Below are 26,641 nucleotides of genomic sequence, written 5' to 3' on the forward strand. Positions count from 1 at the left end.
TATGTCCTAAACATTAATTTCATTATTAATTTAACATTTGTTGTTATTGTTAATATTATGTAAGTATATCATATGATTTTATTTTTGTTTCAATGACTTTAATAAATAATTTTTTACAGTTTAAATAATTACTATACAGTTAGTTAAATGATGTATGTTTGCACGTACTTTTATATGTAGGTATATTATACATATACTTTTATTTATTTTTCTCGTACATATGTACATATAAAATTATGTGTAAGCATTTGCATAAGATATATGCTTATAAATGGTACTCGTACATATATAGACATATATGTATCTACATATTTCATTTGAAATACAACTATAGTTACATTATTAAAAAATTTTTTAAAAATTTAAATAAATTAATGTTATTGTATTAATAATTATAATTAATTTAAAACTAAATGTATATAGTTTTTCTATGCCATTATTTGAAGTAATTTATACATCAATGACGCTATCGTTTTTTTTCATTTCCATTAAATGAGTTGCTTTTAATTTTTCTTGCATTTGTGTTAACATATCTTGCATACGACGTATTTCTTCATCTTTTTGTAATAGTAAACGGTCAGTTTCGGAAATAGATGAATCATAACCGTTACCATTAGTACTGCTTACAGAGTCGCGTTTCAATTTACCTCTTTCACGTAAAGCATGTTGAGATATTTGTGATATACATTGAGCTCGAAAGTTCTCATAATGAACATCTTGAGTGGTATCTTTCAAATCTTGCATATGCGTTGAGATAAGCATGTTACGTAATTTCACAAAATCACTATGTTCTGGATTTTCGACATCCACAACACCCCAAGGATATTGCCTACCTCGTACTTTTTTACCAGCCACCTCAAGTATTGTGTTACTTCCGACAACAGCAAATGGTATAGCTGCCTTTAGATCTCGATCTTGTTGTTTAAAATCTTCATCTTCATCGGAATCGCATTCAGGGAATTGATACAGTTGAATATTATTTTCTTCAAGATCTTTGAGAACATTTTCTTTGAGTTTCTTAACTTCATTTTTTGTAAGACAATCAGCTTTGCCTATTACTAATACTATATTGACCTTACGATGTAATCTTCGTATTAATTCCAAATCCATTTGTCTCAAACTATTTACATAAAGAGTTAAATAAAAATTTTTTATTAACATATGCATATATAATTATCTGAAACTTTACCTGTGACCATATGGAGGAACAAAATATAAACAACAATGAACACGATTGTCTTGAATGTTTCTTCTATTGAGTCCACTTTCATCAGTAAAATATTGGCGAAACTGAATGTATGTAAATGTAAAATTACAATTACAAAATGTTTGCAATTCAAAAAATCTTTAATTTCAAGTTCAGACCTGTTCATCGATATAAGCTGTGCACACTCTCCAACTATCTTCGCAATTTATTCCATCACCAAAACCCGGTGTATCAACAACAGTTAACCTTAATCGAACACCTTTCTCTTCAATATCCATTGTTTTTTTTTCGATTCGTGTAGTCTTTTCAAGACGTTCTTCGACGTTTGCTATAATTCGATTTTTATATAAGTCACCCAAAAATAAGCTATTGATGAGTGTAGATTTTCCTAGACCAGATTCGCCAACTACCATTAATGTGAATTCGAAGCCTCGTTTTACCGACTTTCTGTGCACTTGTTCTGGTAAGGTAGCAAAACCGATATAATCCCTTTCTCGGTCAACAGAGGGAGTTTTAGCAACTGAAAATTGGTTAATATATAAAATGGTTAATTAATGAAAAGGAGATTGAGACTGTAAAATTTATTTTAATTTCAATTATAAGGTCACAGCATTAGTTATAAAACTAATTAAACGCAGTTTTTACAATGGGCCAGTCTTAGAAATGACAGTCGACAAAATAATATCTTCGCCTCTCAAATCTTCAAGTTTAGCGTTGCAAAAGATCAACAGGAACCTGGCTTATAAAAATGGTTTAATTAAATGTTTGTTGGGTTTTTTGTTGGTAACTTAACATTAAAATTATATTGTAGTATAAATAATCTGAATCATCACTTTCTGTGCAATATATTTATTACATATATTATTGAAGTGATTTTCGCTTTGAGTATAAACTATGTAACATATGTATGTATATAAAACTTTCATATTTTCATATCAGCTAAAATCACAAAATTTTCAAAAATGATTTATCATAGTAAATGCCTGAACTCTATTTTAATTTGATATGATCAAGCTACCGGTTCGGGGAGCTGCCATACAACTTCAAAATGTATTGGGCTATATCTATAGGAAACTATAAAAGCTAACAAAATGAACCTTTTTTTTTAAATATCTCAAAGCTACTAAAATTTCTGACTGCTGCAACCTGAGGTCTAAAAGGAAAAGGTAATGGCATGTATAAATATCTATCAGGCCACCAAGCTGAAATCATTTTCAGAAATTTGGAATCGGAAAAAATTACAAAAACAATTCTTAATGTTTTATGCTTTGAGTATTCTTTGTGGCTCTCACTTTATTTAGTATGGTTTGAAAAGCTATCTAGATTATTATAATTATTTTTTTTTGCTTTCTTTTTCAATTTCTTTTTAATTTCAATTTCTTAATGCCATATATAATTTCTTATTCAAAAATTTTAAATAAGATTGTCAACGCCAAAAATTGAATTTTCTTCAACTGCATTTTCAGATAGAATTTACCAACCAATTTTTTTTTTTAAATTTAAATTTTAAATTTCAAAAAATATGTAGAGCTAGTAGAGCCAAAAATATTGATCAATTTCCTTAACACAAATGAATTCCGACATCCCTTCCATTTAAATTCCATATAAATTTGGAATTTACTTTTGATTTGCTTTCTGAGCCTGGCTGGCCTGTTAGATATGGCATTAGATTAGAAAAAACGGATTTGTGTTAACGGCCATTTTGTTTTTTGAAGTCTAAATATGACATGCCAAGGCAGAAAAAGCCAGCCGCTATTTTTCTGCGATTTCAGAATTCAAAAAATATTTCTGGTTTTTGCCATAATAATTACTGAAAAAATGGCATTTTTAGGACTTTTAGAGGTTATAACTTTTAGAAGGGGGAAATGGGTAAAAATTTTCTTGTATGGAAATAAGTTTCATAGGTCTTTACTAGAAACTTATTTCCTAAATAAGATGTGAAATTTAATAAAAATTAAATTTCAAAGACGTGAAATTTAATAAAATAATAGAGAGGCTGATAGTGATGAGCTAGATAATAAAATATTTACCACCTATAATTAAATAAAAAAAATTTTGAAAAATATAAATAATAAAAAATCTTACGGTTTATGTATACTAAATTTTATTTAAAAAAAAAGTGCCAAAATAAATTATAACAAAATATTTAATAATATGATCAACAATAGTTATTTAATACAAAAAATCAATAAAGTTGAGTCAAACCAATGGTTTGTATTGTAGCACTTTTCCCTTCAAAAAGTCAAAATACTGCTTTTAAATACAGTCTATGTATGCCTACTACACTATTAAAATTATTTTCATTCATATATGAAACTATTTCTAGGATTGTATACATTCAGGATGAACGATTTATGCAGTCTTTGAAATAAAGCAAAAATTAATTTGAATGGGGGTTAACATAATGCTCGATTTTAAGGATTAATTGCGTGAGTTAAGAAAAATAATTATATTTTTTAATATCACAGAATCTACCGTTAGCTTTTTGCGTTTATAGAAATTTGAAAAAGCTTGCGGTTTCGAAAATATAAAGCCTCAAAGGGTGGAAATGGAAGAAAATTTTCTTCTAACGAAATAAACTATTTATTAGTGTCTAAAATCTGCTTGAAAAATTTTAGGCACCTACAACCTGGGGTCTAGAAGAAAAACGACATCAAAAATTTTGAAAAAACGGATTTTAGATAACGGTAAACGGCCATTTTGTTTTTTTAGTATGCCGCGATTGGAGAAGCAAGCCATTGCCTTTCTGGGTTTGCAAAATTTGAAATATGCCTATGGTTTTACTGCAACAAATGGTTAAAAAATTACATTTTTAGGGTTTTAGGGGGGTATAACTTCTAGAGGGGGGGAGATGGGACATATATGGGGGACCACAAGATATTTTAATTATTTTCATTATTTAGCATTTGAGTTACAATTTTTAGACAAAAAAAATCTTTTTAAAATCAAAGCTAACATAACTATAGTTATGTATTTAATGCATAAAGTTAAAGTATCGATGCATAAGGTTAAGTAACTTTATTGATAAAAGTGCAAAATCGGGCCCTAGTTTGGTTTTCGAGTCCCGATCGTTCCAAAAAATATATATGTTCATATGTTCATTCAAGCCTGACATATAGCCAAAATAAACTCACATATAAAATTTCATGAAAATCGATTATGTCGAACATGAGATACAACAATGAGATATATGCAATGCGGTCGGTAACAAGCAAAGACATTTCTAACTACAAATCATAATAATTTAATTAGGTTTGGTAGGCACTACTGTAATTAAAATTTACATTAAATAATTAAATTAATTAAATAATTAAATTAAATTAAATTACATTAAATAATTCAGGATTTGAATTATTTGCACGTTGAGATTAAATTTGAAGTTAGTTTTATTTTGTTTACCTGACTTTTTTTACCATGTAAGTCACTGTATATTTTGATATTGAAAATATTTTGAATCAAATACTGTTTTAATATATTACACCGTGTGTAATACATACAATACTGTCAATATATATTGTTAAATTTAAAAACGATAAAAATAATTTTAGAACATGTAATGCAAGTATTACAATTCGCAGTATATTTAATCGAAAATTATGAGTAAACAAAAATTCCACTTTGTACAATCCTTTTATATTACAAAGTTCTTTGAACGATCTTTAGTGGTGTAAATTTCAATACACTTTTCAATTCCGTATGATATACAATATTAACATAAATTTATTCAACTCACATATTTATCTTTAATGTACACGTTTGTATTGTATTCTTCCTTGTATATACATTATGTATGCGAGTTTTAAATATCAATGCATATTTAGGTCACATATGGTATGTAAGTATTTTATAGAGCCTTCATTTGTATATAAAAAAACTAAAAATTTTGTAAGAAATTATAATGTTTTTTCCTTTATAAAATTTACATATTAATTATTTTCATTTATAAATGTATTTATATAAACATTATAAAAATGGAATTTTTTCCCGGGAATGTAAATTCAAGTTAAAATATACAGAATTTTCTTTACACAATGCGCTATGCAATGTATTTATAAGAGTCCCGCCTTTAAAATTTCTAAAATTTTTTGCTAAAATTAACTCTAAAAATTGTGAAAATTTGAAAATACCTTATATTAATACATTATATTTTTAAATTTTTTATTTTCTAATATTTTATTTAATAACTTGTAAATTTCAATTCTATATTTTGTGTATGCAATATAAACTCCAATGTATAACAAGGAAAAATTTTGATTTTGCTTACCAGACATTACGGTGGATTTTATTTTCTTAACTTTTTTTGTTTTGATAGAAAATGAAAAAATATATTTACAATTTTTTTATATTTATAATCCTTTTATTACATAATTAACTTTTTTATTATTCAATTGTTCCAAATTTCGAATTTCTATTTAATTTTATATTAAAATTTTTAATTTTTCGTTACAAGACACACGGTGTAAAAATTTTGTCTTTTAATTTGTTTCTTTACTAAAGAATATTTTTTTTTGTCATTCCATTAGGTTTTAATGGAAGATATTTCTATGCTGGAAAAAAAATAATAATTATAAAAACAAGAATAATACAAAAATCAAATGTGAAAATATTAAATACATAGGTGGTGAGTATAAGGATATGTTGTTTCTATTACAAAGTATCCTGTATTTGTTGCTATTTGCGTTTACTTTTTTACGATTGTAAAAGTATTCAAAAATAAAAATAGTTTTTTATCTTTCTTCCTCCAAGTATGTTTTCTTTCGATTCATATATTAACGTTATTCATTGAGATAACAGAATATCATAATATGGTTTCCAATATTGGAAGGAATGAGTTATAAAAATTGTAAACATGCGCAATAAATACGAAATTATTTGACAGATTAAATTGTTCTCTACTTTGTTTCAGTGTTTCGAACCATTTTTGTGCCTGAAAGTTTCCAATATTATTTTATGTTTTTCTTCAACCGAACTAATGTATTAATTCTTAACGATTTTCTCGACCAAATCGGTAAAAGAATCGGTTCGGTCTGAAGAATCAGTTTTATAGCTTATCATAAATTTAATGGGTATAGCAAATCTTTAAAATTTTACTTGGAAATAGGAAAACTTTAAAAGTAAAAAACTTACGAAAATATGTCCAAATCTATAATTAATAATTTTTAAATTTGTTTACTAAATGTGTGCTTGTAATAAATAATTCAAAATAAATTTATTCAACCAGACACACAAAAATAAACTAAACTAATGGTAGTTTTTTACGAGTAAATTCTTTGTTTTCAGGGAAGACGTGCAAGTGAGTGAGAAAAGGAAAAAGAATCTACATTTGTATTCTTTCTGTAGTATTACTTGCAGCACAAATTAGATCAAATTTTTTGCTGCCATAAAGCAAACACATTGATACATTCAAAATCTGCTGCATACCTCTTTACATTATAAAAAAAACTCTCCACTATGAGTTGAGAAGTCTTTTTGACTACTCGTGTAACAACCCTAAAAGTAAAAATTAATCGTTTTTAGGTAATCAAAGATCAATTCTGCAAATTACGAAACAGCAATTTTTAAGCTTCTTGTACTTATCTGCCAATTACAATTAAAAATTTAATGTAAATTGAACTTTTCATTTACGAGTATTCTATAACTCAGGAACTTTAGAAATTGGAACTTCTGCTTTATTTACTATTTTAGGGAAATTTTTGTTTATTTTGATATATTTATTTTTTACTTTCTTGGAAGTATAGTAAAATTTTTTGACATTTTAGTGACATTTAGAATGAATGTTTATTGATTTTTCTAAAAACAAATATTCTTAATTTGTTTTTTATGTTTTATTTCCTGCCTGCGTATACCTTTGATTTGTTAAAAAAAACGATTAGATTTTTATGAAGGGGTAAAATGTGTCTAATCTTAACAAAAGTGTGCTTGAGTTTAGTGGCAATACAATGAATTAGGAAACATGAAGTAGCGAATAAAATTGTAACAAATAAGGAAAAAATTTATGTATATAAAAATGCTTTCATGCGTAGAGTGACCATATCCCTTTCCAAATATCAAGAAAACCGGCATTGTTATTGAAAAAAAAAAATGGTATTGATATGTAACAAAAAAATAAATCGTGTTATTCTTATTTATTCAAATATTTTCGTATAAACGTTATTACTTGTGGCTTTGGGTTATTCCACAAAAAATTTATAAATTTTATAAAATTTTAGAATGATTTTTCTTTAAATTTTTTATGAATAATGAAAATGAATCACGTTTATCATATGAAGAATGCGTTTTTATACCCTAAAACCTAAATGATTTGTGTTTCCATGTTTAAGTTCTGCTGTATTACAAACGAAATTATCAAAGAAATTTGCATTAGATTAGTTGAAATTTATAAAATGTTACACAATTTTTGAAAATGAGTTCAACCTTAATTGCAGTTTAAATTTAAAAATTTTGCACGTTTTGCAAAAATTTTAAAAGTACTGTTTTCATGTTTTAAAATAAGTAAACCTTAAAAAAAGAGATGATAAGGCCTTTAAAATAAATGATAGAATCAACTTTTTATTTTTTCTTTTATGTAATCACCAGAATTTATTTATGTATAGACTTGAGAAACAAAAACGTTGTATTGAGTAAGGACATTATACACTTTTGTTGTTATGTAATTCTTTTGTAGAAAATGTCAGGGATGAATTCTTTTTTTTTCAGAATAGGATTTTCCTCTTAAATTCTAGTGCGAGATTTGTTTTATATTATATTCTTCGTATAAAGGAAAAATATAATATCTGTTAGTCGCGTCTCTGACGTGATAAAAAAAAACTTTCATGTCACGTCACCTCAGATATGTCTTTAGTTGTTTTTGTTAGTCGTTGCATTAAGTTTTGATGTCATGCCACAAAAAAATTGAACATAGAATGAAGTGAAACGTATATAATGGTTATCAGCTTAAAAACAAAAATACAAAAAATTTTAAAGCAATAGCTAGCGATTTTTTGAATCCCTTGCAAAATAAAACGTATGCAATTTTTTTTTTAGATTTGTAAAGTACTCCAAAATTTCGGAAAAAGTTGTAAACTTTCACTTAAGAAACTTCAAATTAATTTGCTAATACTTGTTTCAGTGTACCAAAAAACCTTTGTCTATATAAGCAAGGTCGAATAATTCAAAATAATTCGAAGAACAAAGTGCTCATATTTGTTATTCTTTTTGTTCTGTGAAATAAAATTAATTGAATAATTTTTGTAACTACTTCGTCCATTTTATTTATACATTTAACCTATATAGAAAGTCTTGCAAATATTGGGGTAATAAAAAATTACTATCATGTCGTATGAGGTTTTACGCCAAGATTGGTGCCACTTTTAATTATCACGTCTACGACTCGATTTTTGATTATTTTTGGACAATTTTAATTCTCTTACTGGTTAGCTTTTTGCCTGAAACGTCAGCAGATATGGAGCTGACAAAAGGTTTGAAATTATCCAAAGAGCGACAAATAATGGGTTAAAATGTTTTGCATAAAATTCAAGCACTTTTGTTTGTACATTTTCATAAAATGTTACACAAAATATATGTTAGAAGTTGTATCTGAATTAATGTTTATTTGGAGATATATTGTAATTTATAAATTACAAATATTATTTATCAATAAATTTTTGTATAATTTAAAGTTCTCCCATAAATTAATCCTCTCAGCAACGTCTTTTGTGCTTGCATATACAAAATTTTATATATAAACAGTGACATCCGAATCATCTTAAAAAAGGTTTTGTTACAGTTTATATACCGCAGTAATACAAATATATGTTGCTTATTTTGCTTTACTTTTGATTTTATTAACATTTTTAAACATTTACGATAAGTTCACGTTGTCAAAATTTTCCAGTTTACAATTTGGATCATAAAAGTTTGCGTTTTACTTGCAATTTGGATGCCGCAGATACATTTGGATGCGCGTCAATAGAACACATACAAAATGGCAATGGTACACTTATTATACATAGATGATTAAAAATAATTTTTCATTCCTTTAAATTTTGCGCCTTAAATAAATAAAAAACGCATTCCATTAACGAAATCCAAAGTTATTCAAATTGATCAATCTTATTAAATTTTTATATTTATTATTTTAGTTATTTTATTAATTGAATTGTTTACATTAATTATAATATTATATAGCCCAACGTTATCAGTTTATTTATTTGTACAAAATATGAAATATTGAACGAAATTAATTAAGCACACTCAAGTTGAATTTCAAGAATTGATTTTCAATGAGATTTTATAGGATAAATTATATAATGCTTATGAAATTTTAGAATAACTTTATATTTTTATAATTGGAGAATATTTAAGAAATATTTTGATTAATTCTTATAACTTTGTGCCTCATACACACGCACGAAATATTTTGAGGCAATATTATAAATTTTTCATTCCACTTGTAATATTAAATTAGTTGAGCACATTGCTTAATTTCAAAAGTAATTCAATGATATATCGTAATTATTTATGATTTAATAATTACGACATACTTGATAAATAAAACATGATTCTTCGAAATTATATGAGTTCTTTTAATAAAGAGCGAGGTTTATTAATAAATGTCAATTCAGCTTTTATAAGGAAATGCTGTATATACCTTGCTTAAGAGGAAAACTTTTGTATGTTTTCGTTTTAATTGAATATTATATAGATTCATCTACATATACTTAGTTATACCCTCTCCATTGTATTATGACCTCCAAGATAAATGTAATTCTTTTAGAATTCTTAATCTAATCTAATTTAATCTGAATGACATTTTGTATATCTTTATAGATTTCAACATAAATATTGACATTAAAGTGTAACATAAATACTTGTGTTGACATAATTCTGATGTGCAGTTAATGTATATAATATGTATATACATATATATAAATTAATATGCACTATGCTTATACATAAACATATGCAACTCATATGTATCGTACATTATGATTTTTGAAAGTAAACTCATCATTAGCATCAAAATATTTATCTATTTTTCAAGTAGATTTTAGACACTAATAAATAGTTTATTTCGTTAGAAGAAAATTTTTTATATTTCCACCCTCTCTCAAGTTACCGCCTCTTGAAATTTGTAAAATTTGAATTTTTGAGGCTTTATATTTTCGAAACCGCAAGCTTTTTGAAATTTCTATAAACGCAAAAGCTGACGGTATATTCTGTGATAAAAATATAATTATTTTTCTTAACTCATGCAATTAACCCTTAAAATCGAGCATTATGTTAACCCGCATTCAAATTAATTTTTGCTTTATTTCGAAGACTGCATAAATCGTTAATCCTAAATATATGCAATCATAGAAATAGTTTCGTATGTGATTGAAAATAATTTTTATAGTGTGGCAGGTATACATAGATTGTATTTAAAAGCAGTATTTTCATTTGTTGAAGAGAAATGTGCTACAATACAAACCATTGGTTTGACCCAATTTTATTTAGAAAAGCTCCCACACAGAATGAAAAATATTAAAACATGTGTCTGACATTATTGAGAGATACGTTTTCTCTTGTTTTATGTATACATATGTATAAAAATCCATGCATTTGTATATATGTTTATTTATAAATTAAAAACTAACATATTAGTTTGTTCGATTAATTTGTACTAAATTGCATTTACACACATAGAATTTAGATAATAATTTGATCTAAATTAAATGTATGTAGCTTTTACAAATAAATATAATTGCTTTTTTTCTAATTATATTGAAAAAGAGAGCGAAATATGGAAAAATCAAAATATGTATTTTATTTATGAAAAAATTAGTATATGTATTTGGTTAATTAAACTTAAACTTGGTTTGCACTACGTTAACACGTTTTCAATTTGGAAAACAGTTTTACTTTGATATATGCTATTCGCTGTCAAGAATTTTTCTGAAGAATCTGATTTTTTTAAAATATGAACCGTTTTTACACAAATTTCGCAGACAAATTTTTTTGTTACAAGAATATATTTTATAGGTAACCTTATAAAATTTAATTATTCAGTAATTATAATTACCTTAATTATAATTAATAATTATAATTAAATCCTAAAACATTGCCTTTTAATCTTGTTTAATTTTCATAATATGTAATTTTCTATTATTCTTCATGTTCGTTTCAAAATATTAAACTGTAATGGTAAGTACTTTCTTTGAAAAAACAAGGTCACTGAACCTGATTATATAAAAGTTGAGAATTGTAATTGAACTCTAGCTTTAGTTAGATTTTACTTAATTTAAATAATAGAGCAATCAAAGACTAATACTTATTTGTTTTGCGGCTTATAGTTAATGCTTATGTTTGCAAAATTTTTGATTGTAATCTTTGTTAACCAAAAGGATTTAATATTTTAAAATAATGTTTAATAGAAAATTGTGATAAGAACCTTCCTAATACAATGTCCGAAAATCGCTTAGTTAGCATGGTAAAAGATAAAATTTTAAAAATTTATCCGTTCACGAAAAAGAAAAACAACTTTAAAAATAAAATAAACGTATTTTAAGTTACAAAATGAATAAAAGTCACCATTCAAATAAAAATATTCATTGGAATGCGTTCAAAATTGGTTTTATTTATTTTTTGTGTTTAAACTTTTCAAAGCCCTTATAATTTTGATGTTTTTATACGATTTGTGACATTAATTTACTTTTGAATGAATTTGTATATGTGCGTTATTATGAGTATGTAAAACTTTAGTCAATGTTGAGCAGATGTTTGTAAAATAATTTCCTTTTTTTTTAAAGAATCGGCATTCGTATGTTAAAGAACGTGTTAAATATAATTTTAATTAAATAGGTTTAAATCTATTTATATTAATAGTATAATAGTATAATGTGATAGATTAATAGTATCAGCAAATGAGCTTTTGATTTGAAAAAATATAAATTAACTCGAGATAAAATATAACTTAAACATAATATTATCTAAAAACCTAAAAATTACCTAATAAAACCTAAAATGTAGATGAGCAAATTTTTAATTTTTTATGTTTCTTTAAATAAAGACAACTAACTCAACAAAAATTGACTTATTTACAAAAAAAATGGCTTAAAAGTATTTACAATTAAATACATAAAAGTTTAAATAGTCGGCAATAGAAAATTCAACGAATATAAAAACGGAAACTTACAGTAAAATAAATAACCGTTTAAAAATAAAATTTGATAAAAATAAAATTTAAACATAATTAACTTGCAACTTCAAACATTTTGTTGTCATTTAGCAATACTTGTTCAAGTCAAAGTCAATTTTCATTATTTTTTGCTATTTAATCGGTGCAACCGATAACATTTTACAACATACTTTAGTGTTATTGCGTCTTTCAGTTTTTTATGCGTCTTTCAATAAATAAATATATTTGTATTTTATACTTGCCATAAGGTATATGTATATGAAAGCATGCTGTCCGAGAAATAAAAACAATAGTAACGATGAAATTCATTGAATATAAGTTGACGTTCACAATGCAATATTTTATTAAAGTAATGAAAGAACAAAATAAAATACACATTTTATTTTAGCACTTTTCCAAACAAATTTAAAAAAAAGCGCTTATTAGTTTCACTGTGTCCGTCCATCAGTCCGTCCGTCCGTCCGTCAGTCTGTCCATCCGTCCGTCAGTCCGTGAACATACAAAACTTCTACACCTTTCAAGACAGAAAGCTAGAATTTTATATGTTCATAGATTTTTACCAGAAACTTATTTCCGTAGAAGAAAATTGTTACCTATCCCCCCCCCTACCAGTTACATCCCCTTAAAACCCTAAAAATGGCATTCTTTAACTATTTATCGCAGTCAAACTATAGCCATTTTTCAAATTTTGCAAACACTGGCTTCTTCTACCGCGGCATACTATTTGAGAATTTATAAAAAAACAAAATGGTCGTTAAATTTTACCGTTATTTTAAATCCATTTTTTACAAATTTTTGAAGTTGTTTTCCCTCTAGACCCCAGGTTGTGAAAGTTTGATATTTTAACGCCTTCAAGACACTAATAAATAGTTTATTTCGTTACAAGAAAATTTTTTCCCATCTTCACCCCCTCTCAAGTTATCGCCTCTTGAAATTTGTAAAATTTGAATTTTTGATGCTTTATATTTCCGAAACCGCTAGGTTTTTCAACTTTCTATAAACGCACATAGGTAAACTTCATACTATTAAAAAATATAATTATTTTTCTTAACTCATGCAATTAACACTTAAAATTATGCATTATGTTAACATCTCTTTAAATTTATTTTTGTTTTATTTCAGAGACTGCACAAATCGTTCATTCTAAATGTATGCAAGTCGTGAAATAGTTTCGTATATGTGAATGTAAGTAATTCTAATAGTGTAGTGGCAATTATACAAAGATTGTTTTTAAAAGCAGTATTTCCACTTGTTGAAGGGAAAAGTGCTACATTGCAAAGCATTGGTTTGACCCAACTATTTAATATTTTAAATGAATGAGCATAATAAGTATAAAATTCCCGAAATTATTTTTCTAACATATTATCAAAAATGAAATATGTATAATTTAAGATACGATAAATTTGTCGGAATAAATTTAAGTAAATATTGTACAGGTACGAGTATAATATACATATATGCATATATGCATGAGCTATTTTAAGAATGAAATATTGAAAAATGTTGTTTTATTACGATTTACGATTATGATGAAAAAAAATTATCGTGAATTATTTTTAGAGAATTTTCGGTATTTAAGATTGGTAAATGAATTCAACTATGTACAGGCCACTACAACATGACTTTTTCACATTATGTATGAGAAAAGTCATGTTAGATTTGTACATTTAGTGACCAAACTTTACTGAATTTTCTTTTGTTCAAATTTGTTAATGAGAAAGCCATATAAGAACATGCGTTTGCATAACAACCTTAGTTTATTCTGCTGTTACTATCCTTAAAAAATTCAATATTGTAGAATTTTAGAGAGAAAGATAATTCGTAAATCAAAAACAATTGGAAACCTACAATTGCTAATATTTGAATCTGCTTTTAACTTTTGTTTAATATATGTATATACTCATATAACATTTTTAAACTAAAATAATTGCGATAATTTTGTGAAAGTTATCTGAAATCCAATAACATATTCTAAATTAACTGTAGGATTTAAGATAAATTTAAGACGAATTCATCAGTATGGTGGATCTCGGGGGGTGTTGTAGGGCTTTGTCCCGCACCTAGCTGGGTGCTGCACTTCTTTGTAACTTACAATCTACAATCTAAGATAAATCTATAAAATTTTTATTGTGTGAAATTCTGGCAAGTTTATGTAACAAAAATTATTTTTTTTTCAATATTTTGAAATTAGTTACTTGTAGTTTATATGAAGTAAATTTAACTTTAATTAGGGATAGGTATTGTAAACGAAGGACTGCTCCTAAACAAATTATTAATTAGCGGCATCTGGGAACTATAGATTATAGAAAGTGATAATTTCGGAGTTTCAGTCTTTTTTTGTTACCGGTCGTTATTTATGATTATATTTGTAAAATTATGCTTGCCTGTATACGCCTGGTTTGGCAGATTTATAAATAAATAAAATATTTTTTGCATATTAATCAAAACATGTTTTAAGGTTTGTCATAAAAATTATAAATATTCAAGTTTTAATTGTTAACATTTTTTAATTGCTCAAACGGCTCACGAAGTTAGAATTTCAGTCTTATATTTTGATTTGTGTACCCAAGTTAGCATTAAAGCTGATTAAAAGCAGGTTGCATATAAGTTCATTCCACACAAAAACAATTTTTACAAAAAGATTGAATGATTTTTAATTAATCACAAGTTATATTTCAATTTTACTTAATTTAAACTAACACAAAAGTAAGTACATATTTAACATTGAAAATGCAATTAGAAACACATAATAAATTTCAGAACACTTCGATTTCAGAACAAATTAGAACTACATTTATTATATTGTACCTTTTACTAGACAGATTAATACGATATTGTTCTTGTATTTTGATTTGTTTAAATGAGATACAATAAAAAACTTTTTTTTTATTTAATTAAGTAAATTTAATTAATACCTTCAAGGACGATAGAAAATATCTTTAAAAATAGAAAAATAATACGCAATTTTTTTTAGGTTGAAGTGTTTTTTTTTTGCCAAATAGGCAAAAATAAGCAAGATTTATTTATTATTGATTAAACAAACAAGTGTAAAAATGGTATAACATGGACGTTAATCTAAAAATTCATTTATTCAAATATTTTTATTGCTATTATTGAATCTATCCAATTACTTTCACTTCGCTCATCGAGTAGATATTAAACTCAAACCTTATTCTGTTCGAGTTCTTTCACCTTAAAGCTTAAATAATAGGATTAAAAATTATTTGCTGTGTTTTTAAGTATGTTGAACTGAATATGGAAAAATACTTAATAATTAGATTTCATGTTAAATTGAGGAAATTGTTAGTTTAAGTATAGAAAATGTGAAACTTATTTATGACATCTATAGAAAAATATTTTAAAACATGATTTATTTTTACAATTTAGCTATTTAAATTAATCCTATTATTAGTATTGTAGGAATATGTTACATCCTTGTTGTTTTACTAGTTTAAATATCAAATTGCATGAATTTCTTAGTTAACAATTCAAATTTGACTATTAATGACTTTAACTATGTTATTGAATTGTAAATTGTCTGTGTTTTTTTTTCAGTATAAAATATGCAAAATTCAACCACAAAGTTTTGGGAGGTGGTAAGTAAATTAAAATTTTCAAGCTGAGAGGCTGAGATCAAATGACAAATGTAGTTGAGAAAATGGAAATTTCAATTCGAAAGGGCGCTGGATCCTATTTTTGATATTGAAAATCAAATTTTGTCAATGATAATTTTTATATAAAAATTATTATACAATGTAAGAATAGGGCATAATAAGTGTGTTTAATCAATACATCTTCAATGAAATTGTTATATAATGCACTAGAAATTAGTAAATAATAAAATATTGGGCCAAATACATTTTACGTGCACTTGTTATTTATAACAACCAATGCTATATTGGTAACATGTTATGTGGTTATTAAAGAAATTGAAAAACAAAATTCCAATATAAAAAAAAAATAGTTGAAAATAGAAATAAAATAAACTACCCTGCATCAAAACTACTCAATGTTTTAGCTTTAAATATAAAGATGAAAAATATTAGAGTCACTTACTCTTTTATTTGTATAATGAGAGGGAAGTACGAGTAGTCAAAAATTATCTACCAAAATTGTGAATGTCTTTTGCAATACAAACATGAATTTTCCAATATTTTAAATATTATGAGCAAAATACTTCTTCTCAAACATTTTAATTACTGTAGGACGTAAAAAATTGCGCAAATATTGTACAATTACTTAAATTCACTGCTATCTTTCATATTCTAAACATAACATTTTCATACAATTTTATTAAAACATTCAAAACGTACAGGGTCATGTAATTGTATAGTATTCATACTAGGAATTTCTATAATTTATGCTAATTATATTTACTCTACCAAGTACAACATAACAAAAAACAGTATACAAATGTTTATACGTATTATATAGCTTGTTAACGAAATGTGGGGTTTCGTTTAATAAAACTATCATTTCTATTGCGAAACTAAAAAATTATATGTGAGGGATGATTTTATTTTAGCATACAAATGTGTTTACAACTACATATTTATGAAAAAAATTAAGATAAGTGCAGGTTGGTTTAAAACTCTCGGATATCATGCAACTAGTACATTTACATATAACTTTCAAATGTTTAAAATGAGTTTAAGCGACATAATAAAATAAATTTGAACAAAATTTTAATTGAAGATGTAAGATTTCTTATTGAAGAACTCAAATTATTCTTTCATATAACTTTAAGAGCAACGAACATAAATCTAATTTTTTTTTTGCTGAATTTATGCATCATATTTCGTAAATATATGTAGTTTTTATAGTAACAATGTATAAAGAGGCTTAAGTAATTTTTTAAAAGTATAACAATTAAATATTTTGCCATCATGATCTAGAAGATATTAACTTTGGTATGGAGTTTGTAACTACTTGATGGAGTCGTCTCCGGTATGGACATATATATACATTCTTGCTCAGCGTCAAATTCTGCGTCAATTTAGACAAGTCCGTCCGTCCGCCCGATCGCACGATAACTCAAAAACGAATAATGCAATCGACACCAAACTTTCACAAGTTTTTTCTTTTGTGACAAGGACGAACCCTATTGTAATTTGACTAATTCGGACAACGGGTTCGGGTAGCTGCCATACAACTCAAAGAGTTTATTTTAAATATTTCAAGAACTAATAAAGGGATCAATATTTTGTATACATGTGTCCAATTATATTCTACATATTCTTTAAAAATCTTAATGGGATAGCTGCACCGGTTCGGGTGGCTACCATACAACTCCAAAAGCAAATTTTTTATATTTGGCAAAATAATAAAGTCAGATTCTTGACTTGGCAGTCATGTGTCCAATTATAGGTCAAATATATTTCTGAAGTTTTAGTGGAATTGCTTGACAGGTTCGGGTACTTGCCATGCAACTCCAAAAGCTAATTTTAAATATTTGGAAAAATAATAAAGTCAGATTCATAAAACTTGGCAGTTAGGTGTCCAGTTATAGGTCAGATATATTTCTGAAGTTTTGGTTGAATTGCTTGACAGGTTCGAGTAGCTCCCATACAGCTTATTTTAAATATTTGGAAAAATATTAAAGTTAGATTCATGAAACTTGAAAATTGTGTGTCCAGTTATAGGTTAGACATATCCGTGAAGTTTCTATAGAATGGTTTCACAGGTTCGAGTAACAACAACGAAATGTGCAGGGTATAATTCAAACGGTTTATATCGACTGAAACGTTTTTACTTGTTTCTCATTATAGTTTAACAAGTTGAAAGGTTTCACAAAATTTATTAGGTTAAAATTTATTATTTCCTAATATTCAGTAATTGCATAGGTGTGAAAGTGCGGAACAGAAATGAAAAATAAATTTTTTTTAGTTGAAAATTTAACAAAAATGCACAAGTTGGAAAGAGCGGGTGTAATTGCTTTAAATTTTATGGAAGAAATTATATATTTTGTATTTAATTCCCATATAGTTTTGTAAATAAGTCAAGCCACTCTTCATTTGTTTTAATTGGACATACTTCGAATAAAAGTAAATGAAGTTTATAAATTTTAGTAAGGAAAAGAAAGGATCTTTTTTACTTTGAACAATATTGGATTAAGCATCTTCTCAGTTGTGACTAATGGTTGAATATTCGAAGTTAAAAGTAAAGGTCGTAAATTATAGGTTTCTTGATCTACAAAACAATGATTGAATCATCTGATGCATTTTGTAGTGTGGTATTACTCGTATATCCAATAATGGGAGCCTATAATTGCTAAATAACAGAACATTCAAGCCAGATATTTTAAAAAGAAAAATATTGGAGATAAAATTACTCGTTTTATGAACGTTTCCATACGTAAGCACTTGCCTATAATTCTTTTAACTTAGTATGAATGATGTAATTAATACTGACTCTGCAATGAATCTGTGTATACATTTTCTAATATTCAAAATGAGTAAATATAATCCATTCTGAAAATATGTAATGCTTTTATCTGCTAATCACATTTTTCATTATGAAAATTGAATACAAACACAAATCCTAACAATTCCATTATAGTATTTCTGGCATAAAGTTTACAAATTTCGCAAATTATCATTTCAAATTGTATTGCAATTGGCGTATAATTCCATAAATTCGCGTAAAAATTTCATTTATATTTTATTTTGTATATATAAATATAATTGGTTTATATTACTTTAAATTAGTTAAAATTGTATGACAAAACAAACTATTTTAAAATTTCTAGGTGATTGTATTAAACTAAAACATTGACAATCGGCAACTGTGCTGAATTGTGAAAATAAATTCACATTACATGATTTATGGAATTTTACTATTCTGCTGAAATGAAAAAATTGTATAGCCGGCTGTGGAAGAAAATATTAATAGTTAATAATGTCTTATTAATTTTTTTAGTTTAAAATTTAACAAATATAATAAACCGCGTTCCTGTTTTGATATCGGTAGAGAGAAATAAAGTTAAGTTTTTAAAATAATTTTTATATTTAAATATAGAAAGAATATTTGTCTCTGTCACAAAAGACTGATTATTTTAGAGATAATATTACTAAGCTCCTATTATTTCAAAAAGCATACTGATAGTTATGTAATAGTGATCCTTCGATTGAAGAGCCTCTGGTTTAAAACCTTAAATTCGGATGATTAAAATATATTAAATAATTTATATAAAGTTCATAATATTCGATACAAAAATAAAATAATTGTATATTTATAATATTAAAGAAATTAATGCACAAATATAAACCTGTAGAACAGCAAATTTTATATGGCCCTCAAAAAATGATTTATGTTTCAAACTGAAGGAAAACTAATGAATTTAATTTATATTAATTGTACTTTTGTGTCTTTTGATTCCAACAGCAGCATAAATGTTTTTTTAATAATAATACTTATAGTTGCATTATAGGTATATATTGGCAAAATGTGTACATTGTACTATAACAGCAAGTGTACTAAAAGAAAAACCATTATTAATTTAGATTAACTGCATGTTTTTCGATAGCAAGAAAAAATGTCTCACGATAAATTGGAAACGTAGCGCTTTGAGAAGTTGCGCAGAAAATGCAATGAAATTGGTTGCATTACGTATGTGAAATTTTGTACAAATTTACAAACTTCAAAGTGTTGAACTTTTATACATTTTTTGGCCTATAAAAATCTGTTAAAATATAATACATATATAATAGCACAATAAAAAAAATTGAAATTGAATTTTATTTATTTAAAATCGAGAGACAAAATGCTCTCAAAAATTTGTGTTGTGAAATCCTTTTTGTACTCGTACGAACGTATGTTAAAAGGGTCTACTTTTATTTGCCTTGCCGTTTGTAACGCTAAGAAATAATGGTCTAAATAACAACGATAATTCAAAAATAAATTGGGCTAAGTTCACCAAATTTGCATAAATGATTTATTATAGTAAATGTCACAATTCTATTTAAATTGGATATGATTAAGGTACTAGTTCGAGTAGCTGCTATACAACTTCAAAATTTATTTGACTATAGCTGAAGTTTTTCCGTTTGCACTTTGAATAAAGTTGGGTGAAACAAAATTAAAAGAGGCTCATATACATAATGCTCGATTTTAAGGGTTGATTGCGTGAGTTAAGAAAAATAATTATATTTTTTAATGATATGGCATTTAGCTTTAGCTTCCCGCATTTAAAGAAATTTGAAAAAGTTTTTAGTTTCGTAATGCACACATACGTTAACATATGCTCATATGCATATATACGTTTCATTTTTAACCGCTATTTGTGAGATGTAATATGTTTTATTTCATATACATGTGCTACTTCTGGATGCTAGGTACGTATAAGATTGTAAAATATTTACATTGAATCGAAATACAACGGAAAGGCCATAATGTTTTTATATGCTATATGGTCGTTTTTAGCACTTTTTCAAAAAATTTTTGAAAAAAAGTGCTTATTAGTTTAACTCTGTCCGTCCGTCAGTCCGTCCGTCCGTCCGTCCGTCCGTCGTTCCGTGGACACTTTTTTTGTTTACAAAACTTCTACACCCTTGAAGACAGAAAGCTGAAATTTAACACCTACATAGACCTTTACTAGAAACTTATTTCCGTTAAATAAAATTTTTACTTATCTCCCCCCCTCTAGAAGTTATACCCCACCAAAACCCTAAAAATGGCCTTTTTCAACTATTTGTTGCAATGAAACATTTAGTATATATATTATTATAACAAAATAAGCATTTTTGAAATTTTGCGAACGCAGAAAGGCAGTGACTTGCTTCCTCTAGCGCGGTATGCTATAGTTAAACTTTAGAAAAACAATATGGCCGTTCAAATTTACCGTTATCTAAAGTCCTTTTTTTCCAAATTTTTGATGTCGTTTTTCTTCTAGACCCCTGCCTGTAGAAGGTTGAAATTTAGGGGCTTTTAGACGTTAATAAATAGTTTATTTTGTTAGAAGAAAATTTTTTTCCATCTCCATCCCCTCTCAAGTTATCGCCTCTTGAAATTTGTAATATTTGAATTTTTGATACCTTATATTTACGAAACCGCAAGTTTTTTAAAATTTCTATAAACAAAAAGCTAACGGTAAATTCCATAACATTAAAAAGTATAATTATTGTTCTTAACTCACACAATTAAATCTTAAAATCAAGTATTTTGTTAACCCCACTTTATATTAATTTTTGCTTTATTTCAAAGGCTACATATATGCGTCATCCTAAATATATGCAATTTTAGAAATTGCTTTGCATATGAATGAAAATAATTTTAATAGTGTGATAGGTATACATAGACTGTATTTAAAGCAGAATTTTCACTTGTTGAAGGGAAAAGTGCTACAATACAAACCATTGGTTTGACCCAACTTTATTATGAAGTTCTTTTCATTAAAAATTTCATATTTATTCATAAATAAAATTAATTTTGAAACGGATTTTTGTTTAGAGATGTTAAGAATTATTTGCAATAATTATAATTTAGTAGTAACCACCATAGTGATGCATTTATATATATCACTGTATGTATCTTCGTTAGTAAGGAAAAAATTTTCCACGACAGGCCTCCATTTCAATCAGTTTAGGAATTTAACGCCTTTAAGAGGCGTTATTAAAGGCAAATTTTTATTTTTGGTTGATTTTATATAAAGCAGGATAAAGTTTTGGCTATTCTAGGTATACTGGTATTTTTAGATATGCGAAAATAAACGAGTGTCATACTAGTTTTAGTTCAGACGTGGTGTCAAATGAATTTTTCAAAATGTTTTAAGTAACGGTATTTTTTTGGTGACGTAATTTGACAGTAATATAAAATTTTTCAACATTTTTTGACGCAACTGTAATGGTATGCGAAATAAATGAGTAATAAGTAATCCTTGGCAAACAATTGAATTAAAATTAAAGTATTTTAAGGTACGATAATTTGTGTTATAAAGAAGATTTCTGTGTTGGTACTTTCGACAGTCGTATGAATTCAAAACATTCATTATGTGCAACAAAATAAATTCTTAAAACTTTATTAAAACCAGTACTTAAACTGATTATAAATGCGAAAATAATTCGTACTCATATATTGCAAAGAACAAAATTCGAAAAAAATTTTTGAAATTTTTTTTTTGCCCCCAAAAGATGAAATTTCTGTAGATGAAAATATTGTTAAGGTATTTTTTTCAATAATTTATGCTTAACGCTTTGAATTTTAATAACAAAATATTTTTAAATTAATTTTTTTTTTTTAATTTCTTAATGAAATCTTTTATTTTGTAAACATTTTGTGTGAATATTTGTGTATATAAGAAACCATGTTTATTTGAAATAATAATAGAAATAAAATTTTATTTTTATCTGCTTTTATGTTAATATTTGAACTCAGTTCGAGTATGTACAGATAATGAAGAATGCGAATTATGGATATTAACTGTTAATTTCACAATAATATTGTTTAATAATTTAAAAACCTATATATATCAAAGAAGAAAGCATAACTAAAATTTATTGATCGTGGAATTCATACGGTATTAAAGTGATTTTACATTTTTTTTCTTTAAATTTAATTTAAAAAGAAAATTCATATTGAAATGTACACAGTGTGATTTTCAACACTTAAATGTATTTTGGTTGTTTGAAAATTAAATTTGATGACAGTAAAAAATTTTTGATCGTCGGAAATATAAGGTTATATGTTGTCAAGTTTATTTCAAATATTAAGTAAGAGTAACAAGTGTTTATGAATATTTTCGAAATTTAATTTCCGCAAATGTTAATTGTTATGAATTTTCACTTAATTTAGGTAAACAGCTCTCAATAATTTCTCGTAGTTATTTGTTAAATATATATATGCTACAAATGTATTATATACATACATATATAGAAAGTATTTACAACTGAATTAATCAAATACGGATAAGAATGTTCGAAAAACAATTTTTAAGACTAAACAGGTTAAACCATTTAATTAATTCAAATCGTATTCATATTCAATTGTGAAGTGTTATGAATCTGATAAAATTTGGATATTAATTTATAGAATATTAATTTTTTAATAAAATGACAATTATCATATTTTGATATCCCATCTGAATTTATTATGCTTATATTATCACTAACATTAGTTTATATTTATATATATAGGTGAGTATGCATGTGTTTCTATATGAATGATGTATAGTTAAAAAATTTTTATAATATAATATGATATAAAGATGCTTAAATAATTTTAAAATTACTATTGATGATGTAATCCTATGATTAACCACAATAAAATAAATTAAGACAGGTAATTATGAAAAGAAATAAATAACGTACTGGTAATAGTTAAAAATTCTTAACTTTGTTAAGCAATTGAATATTTTCAATTTTTTTTAAATTTTTTAATAGTTATTGAATAAAGGATTCCATATGAATCAATCAGGGTTTCGATTAAATTTTACGGGTTTTAATTTTTGTAAAATACCAAAGAAAGGGAATATATTTTCAATTTATTTAATAATGCCATGTTAAAAACACTCCAAAAATATAACATTTCAAACTACACCAGTCTTTAATATAAATCAGTCTTTAATATAACAACGTGCGTATATCTCAATAGGTGGCCATAAATTTTTCTATGAAAATAAATGTTAAAACTTTAAAATAAAAATTTATAAGTAAATTTTTATTTCTATATATACAGTGTTCCATGTACACAAATTGCTCTCCATTACTTTAATATTTTATGTCAATATGTATACACTTAAAATGAACACATCCAGGAACTTATGATCAAGTTCATGTACTTGATAGTATTCTCATTTATAAAATTCCATTTATTTCATGTCCCTATAATGAAAATGAATATTTGAATGCACTCAATTGTTATACATTTTGTTATAACCAATGTATATATGCATTGTGCACAATGATAGCACTGCGTAATGTATATTCAGTACTCAATTCTGTATTATATTTTTCTGTATATTATATGAAAAATAAAATATTTGATATTACAAGGTGTTAAATATCATAAAATGCATTTGTATGTGCATTAAATGAAAAACATCTAATATAAAAGTTCACATTTCTTTATATATGTATATATATATATAACTTTATTATGTTATTTGAGTATTCATTCTGTTTTATGCAAAAATTCTAACCTAAAAATGTCATGCACTTGATTATGTAGCATAAAAGTATTATTGTTTAATTGTAATTAATTTATACTTTTATATGTGTGCTTACTTGAGGTACAGACTATTTTAAAAAGATATACATACGTATAATTGTTATACAATAATACATACATACAAATGTATAATATAAGCATAACTATGTTGCTATTATTTACTATATGAAAAATAAAAAGTTTCTAATTATTAGAAACATAAAACTAAAAACCAAAGTTTAACAACTCTATTTTTGATTTTCTAACCTAAATTCCATAAAAATTATGTTCCTAACCCTTATTTGAATGGTATACATATGTATATAAAGAAATCAAAGAATTTGATAATATTAATTGAAGAAAAAAGTATAGAAAAACAATATTAAGTTTACAAATTAAGAACGACAACTGATTTTTAATTAACTACAACCAGCTAAAACCATTAAGTTGTGTTTATACTCGCGTATATCAAAGCTTTCAATAATAATTGTTGTTGGTATAATTTAAGTCATTCACAATGTTTAATGTTATTAAATTTGAAAATGAAATGTAAATATAAATATGTAGTATATTTGTATATACTATTATAAATATGTGTATGTAATTAACGACCATTAGCTTAAAATTTGATTATTTGTTATATAGAATTAAATAAGAATGAATACAGGTACCACAGTTATGATAGGAAAAAATGTATGACAATTAAAATGTTCTTTTTGCAATTATAAAAATAAAAAAAATATTTAAATTAAAAAAAATGGCAAAAAAAATGTGCTATGGCAATAAGGAAAAATCGTCCAATTCAACTTAGTATACAATTGAGATGCAATATATTGAAATACTTCATGATCAAATCCACCCTTCAAAAAGTTTTATTTAATCATTTTTTAGAAAAGCACTGCCTTTTTTTAAAACTTGGTTAAAAAGAAAGTGCTAATAAAATTTCTCCAGAGGAAACCAGAGTTTCCAGGCTAAATAAAATTGTTAAATAAAATTATTAACTTGAATTATCGAAGTTCTGTTCTATTAGATTCTTTGAAAATCTTTCAGAAATGATTTACATAATAATTTGATTTACTCGACTTGACTAACAATTCTAATTCAAGGTTTTTTTTTCCTTTTTGCCATAGAACAGATCAAATAAATAGTAAGAAAAATAATCTACCATTTATGGGGGCTAAAGATGTAAAAGAATTTTTCTGTATACCTTTTCTATAAAGTTCTGTGGAACGCATTTTCTTTTTTGTTTTTTAGTAATTGGAATTTTTTCTTGTATAAAATTTTTATTATATAGGTTTAAAATTCTTTTAAACTTTTACAAAAAAATTTAAAATACATATATAAAATATTTTTTTTTGCTTTTTTTTTATAAATTTTAAATTCACTTTCACTATGGCAGAAATCATTCATTAAAATTTTATTTTTTCTTTTTGTATTATTTAAAAAAATGCGCAGCATGCAATTTAAAATTTTTTTTTATCTTATCACCAAATTTTGTCGGATACATTTTTTTTCTCAGATGCTTTGTTTTGATTTTATCAAATCAGATGCACTGCTATAATAGTACAAGAAAAAACAAGACAGAAATATTTATGTATTTTATATGCGTATGTATAGCTGTATACTTAAGTACATCGATGTAGATGTAATAGATAAAAAAATTAAAAAAAAAAAAGCGGATATTTTTCAATATATTACCGTCTTCACAAGATCTTTACTACAACTAGTAGTTACTAAACGATTTTCAAATTATGCAAGTCGAAAAGCTTTTACCTATACTAAATATTACTGCAGCAATTTCAAGCTTCTTTTAACAATCATTTTTCACTTATCTTTTCTCTATCTTTTTTAATCTGATGAAAACTTTTTTTGTACTGGACAGCTTTCTGTATAAAAAAAACACTCGCTTTATAAATGTGTAAACATTCGAAAAAATGGTACACTATACATATAAAAAGTATTTTGACTGGTTGCTTAAAATTTTATTTTTCGATATTGATTGCGTTTAAAAAATCTGTAAAATTTATTTAGCACTATATTTGAATAAAATGAAATAAGAATATTTACATATTTTCATATATTGCATACTTCAAGGCAGATTAATATGTCACTTTGACATAAAAATACATCCATTT

The 26,641-nt window shown here is 25.5% G+C and overlaps 1 protein-coding gene across 3 annotated transcripts; it reads right to left on the bottom strand.

The window, feature by feature from the left end:
- LOC129618716 (septin-2) lies at window positions 1-26,217 on the bottom strand. Of its 3 annotated transcripts, XM_055533660.1 has the most exons (5): window positions 26,140-26,158; window positions 25,672-26,061; window positions 1,366-1,727; window positions 1,190-1,290; window positions 1-1,120 (listed from the first exon to the last, which is right to left on the bottom strand). In XM_055533660.1, exons 2-5 carry the CDS (start codon window positions 25,739-25,741, stop codon window positions 451-453), a joined length of 1,203 nt encoding a protein of 400 aa, XP_055389635.1. In that variant the 5' UTR covers window positions 25,742-26,061; window positions 26,140-26,158; the 3' UTR covers window positions 1-450. The 3 variants fall into 3 exon arrangements, with proteins under 3 accessions (XP_055389635.1, XP_055389637.1, XP_055389636.1); XM_055533662.1 differs by lacking the exons at window positions 25,672-26,061; window positions 26,140-26,158 and adding an exon at window positions 5,472-5,658 and having other exon boundaries at window positions 2-1,120; XM_055533661.1 differs by having other exon boundaries at window positions 3-1,120; window positions 25,714-26,217.
- Between the last annotated feature and the right edge of the window lie 424 nt (window positions 26,218-26,641).

The sequence above is a fragment of the Condylostylus longicornis genome, unplaced genomic scaffold (genome assembly GCF_029603195.1).
Source record: "Condylostylus longicornis isolate FDR11 unplaced genomic scaffold, ASM2960319v2 ptg000010l, whole genome shotgun sequence".
Classification (NCBI taxonomy): Eukaryota; Metazoa; Arthropoda; class Insecta; order Diptera; family Dolichopodidae; genus Condylostylus; species Condylostylus longicornis.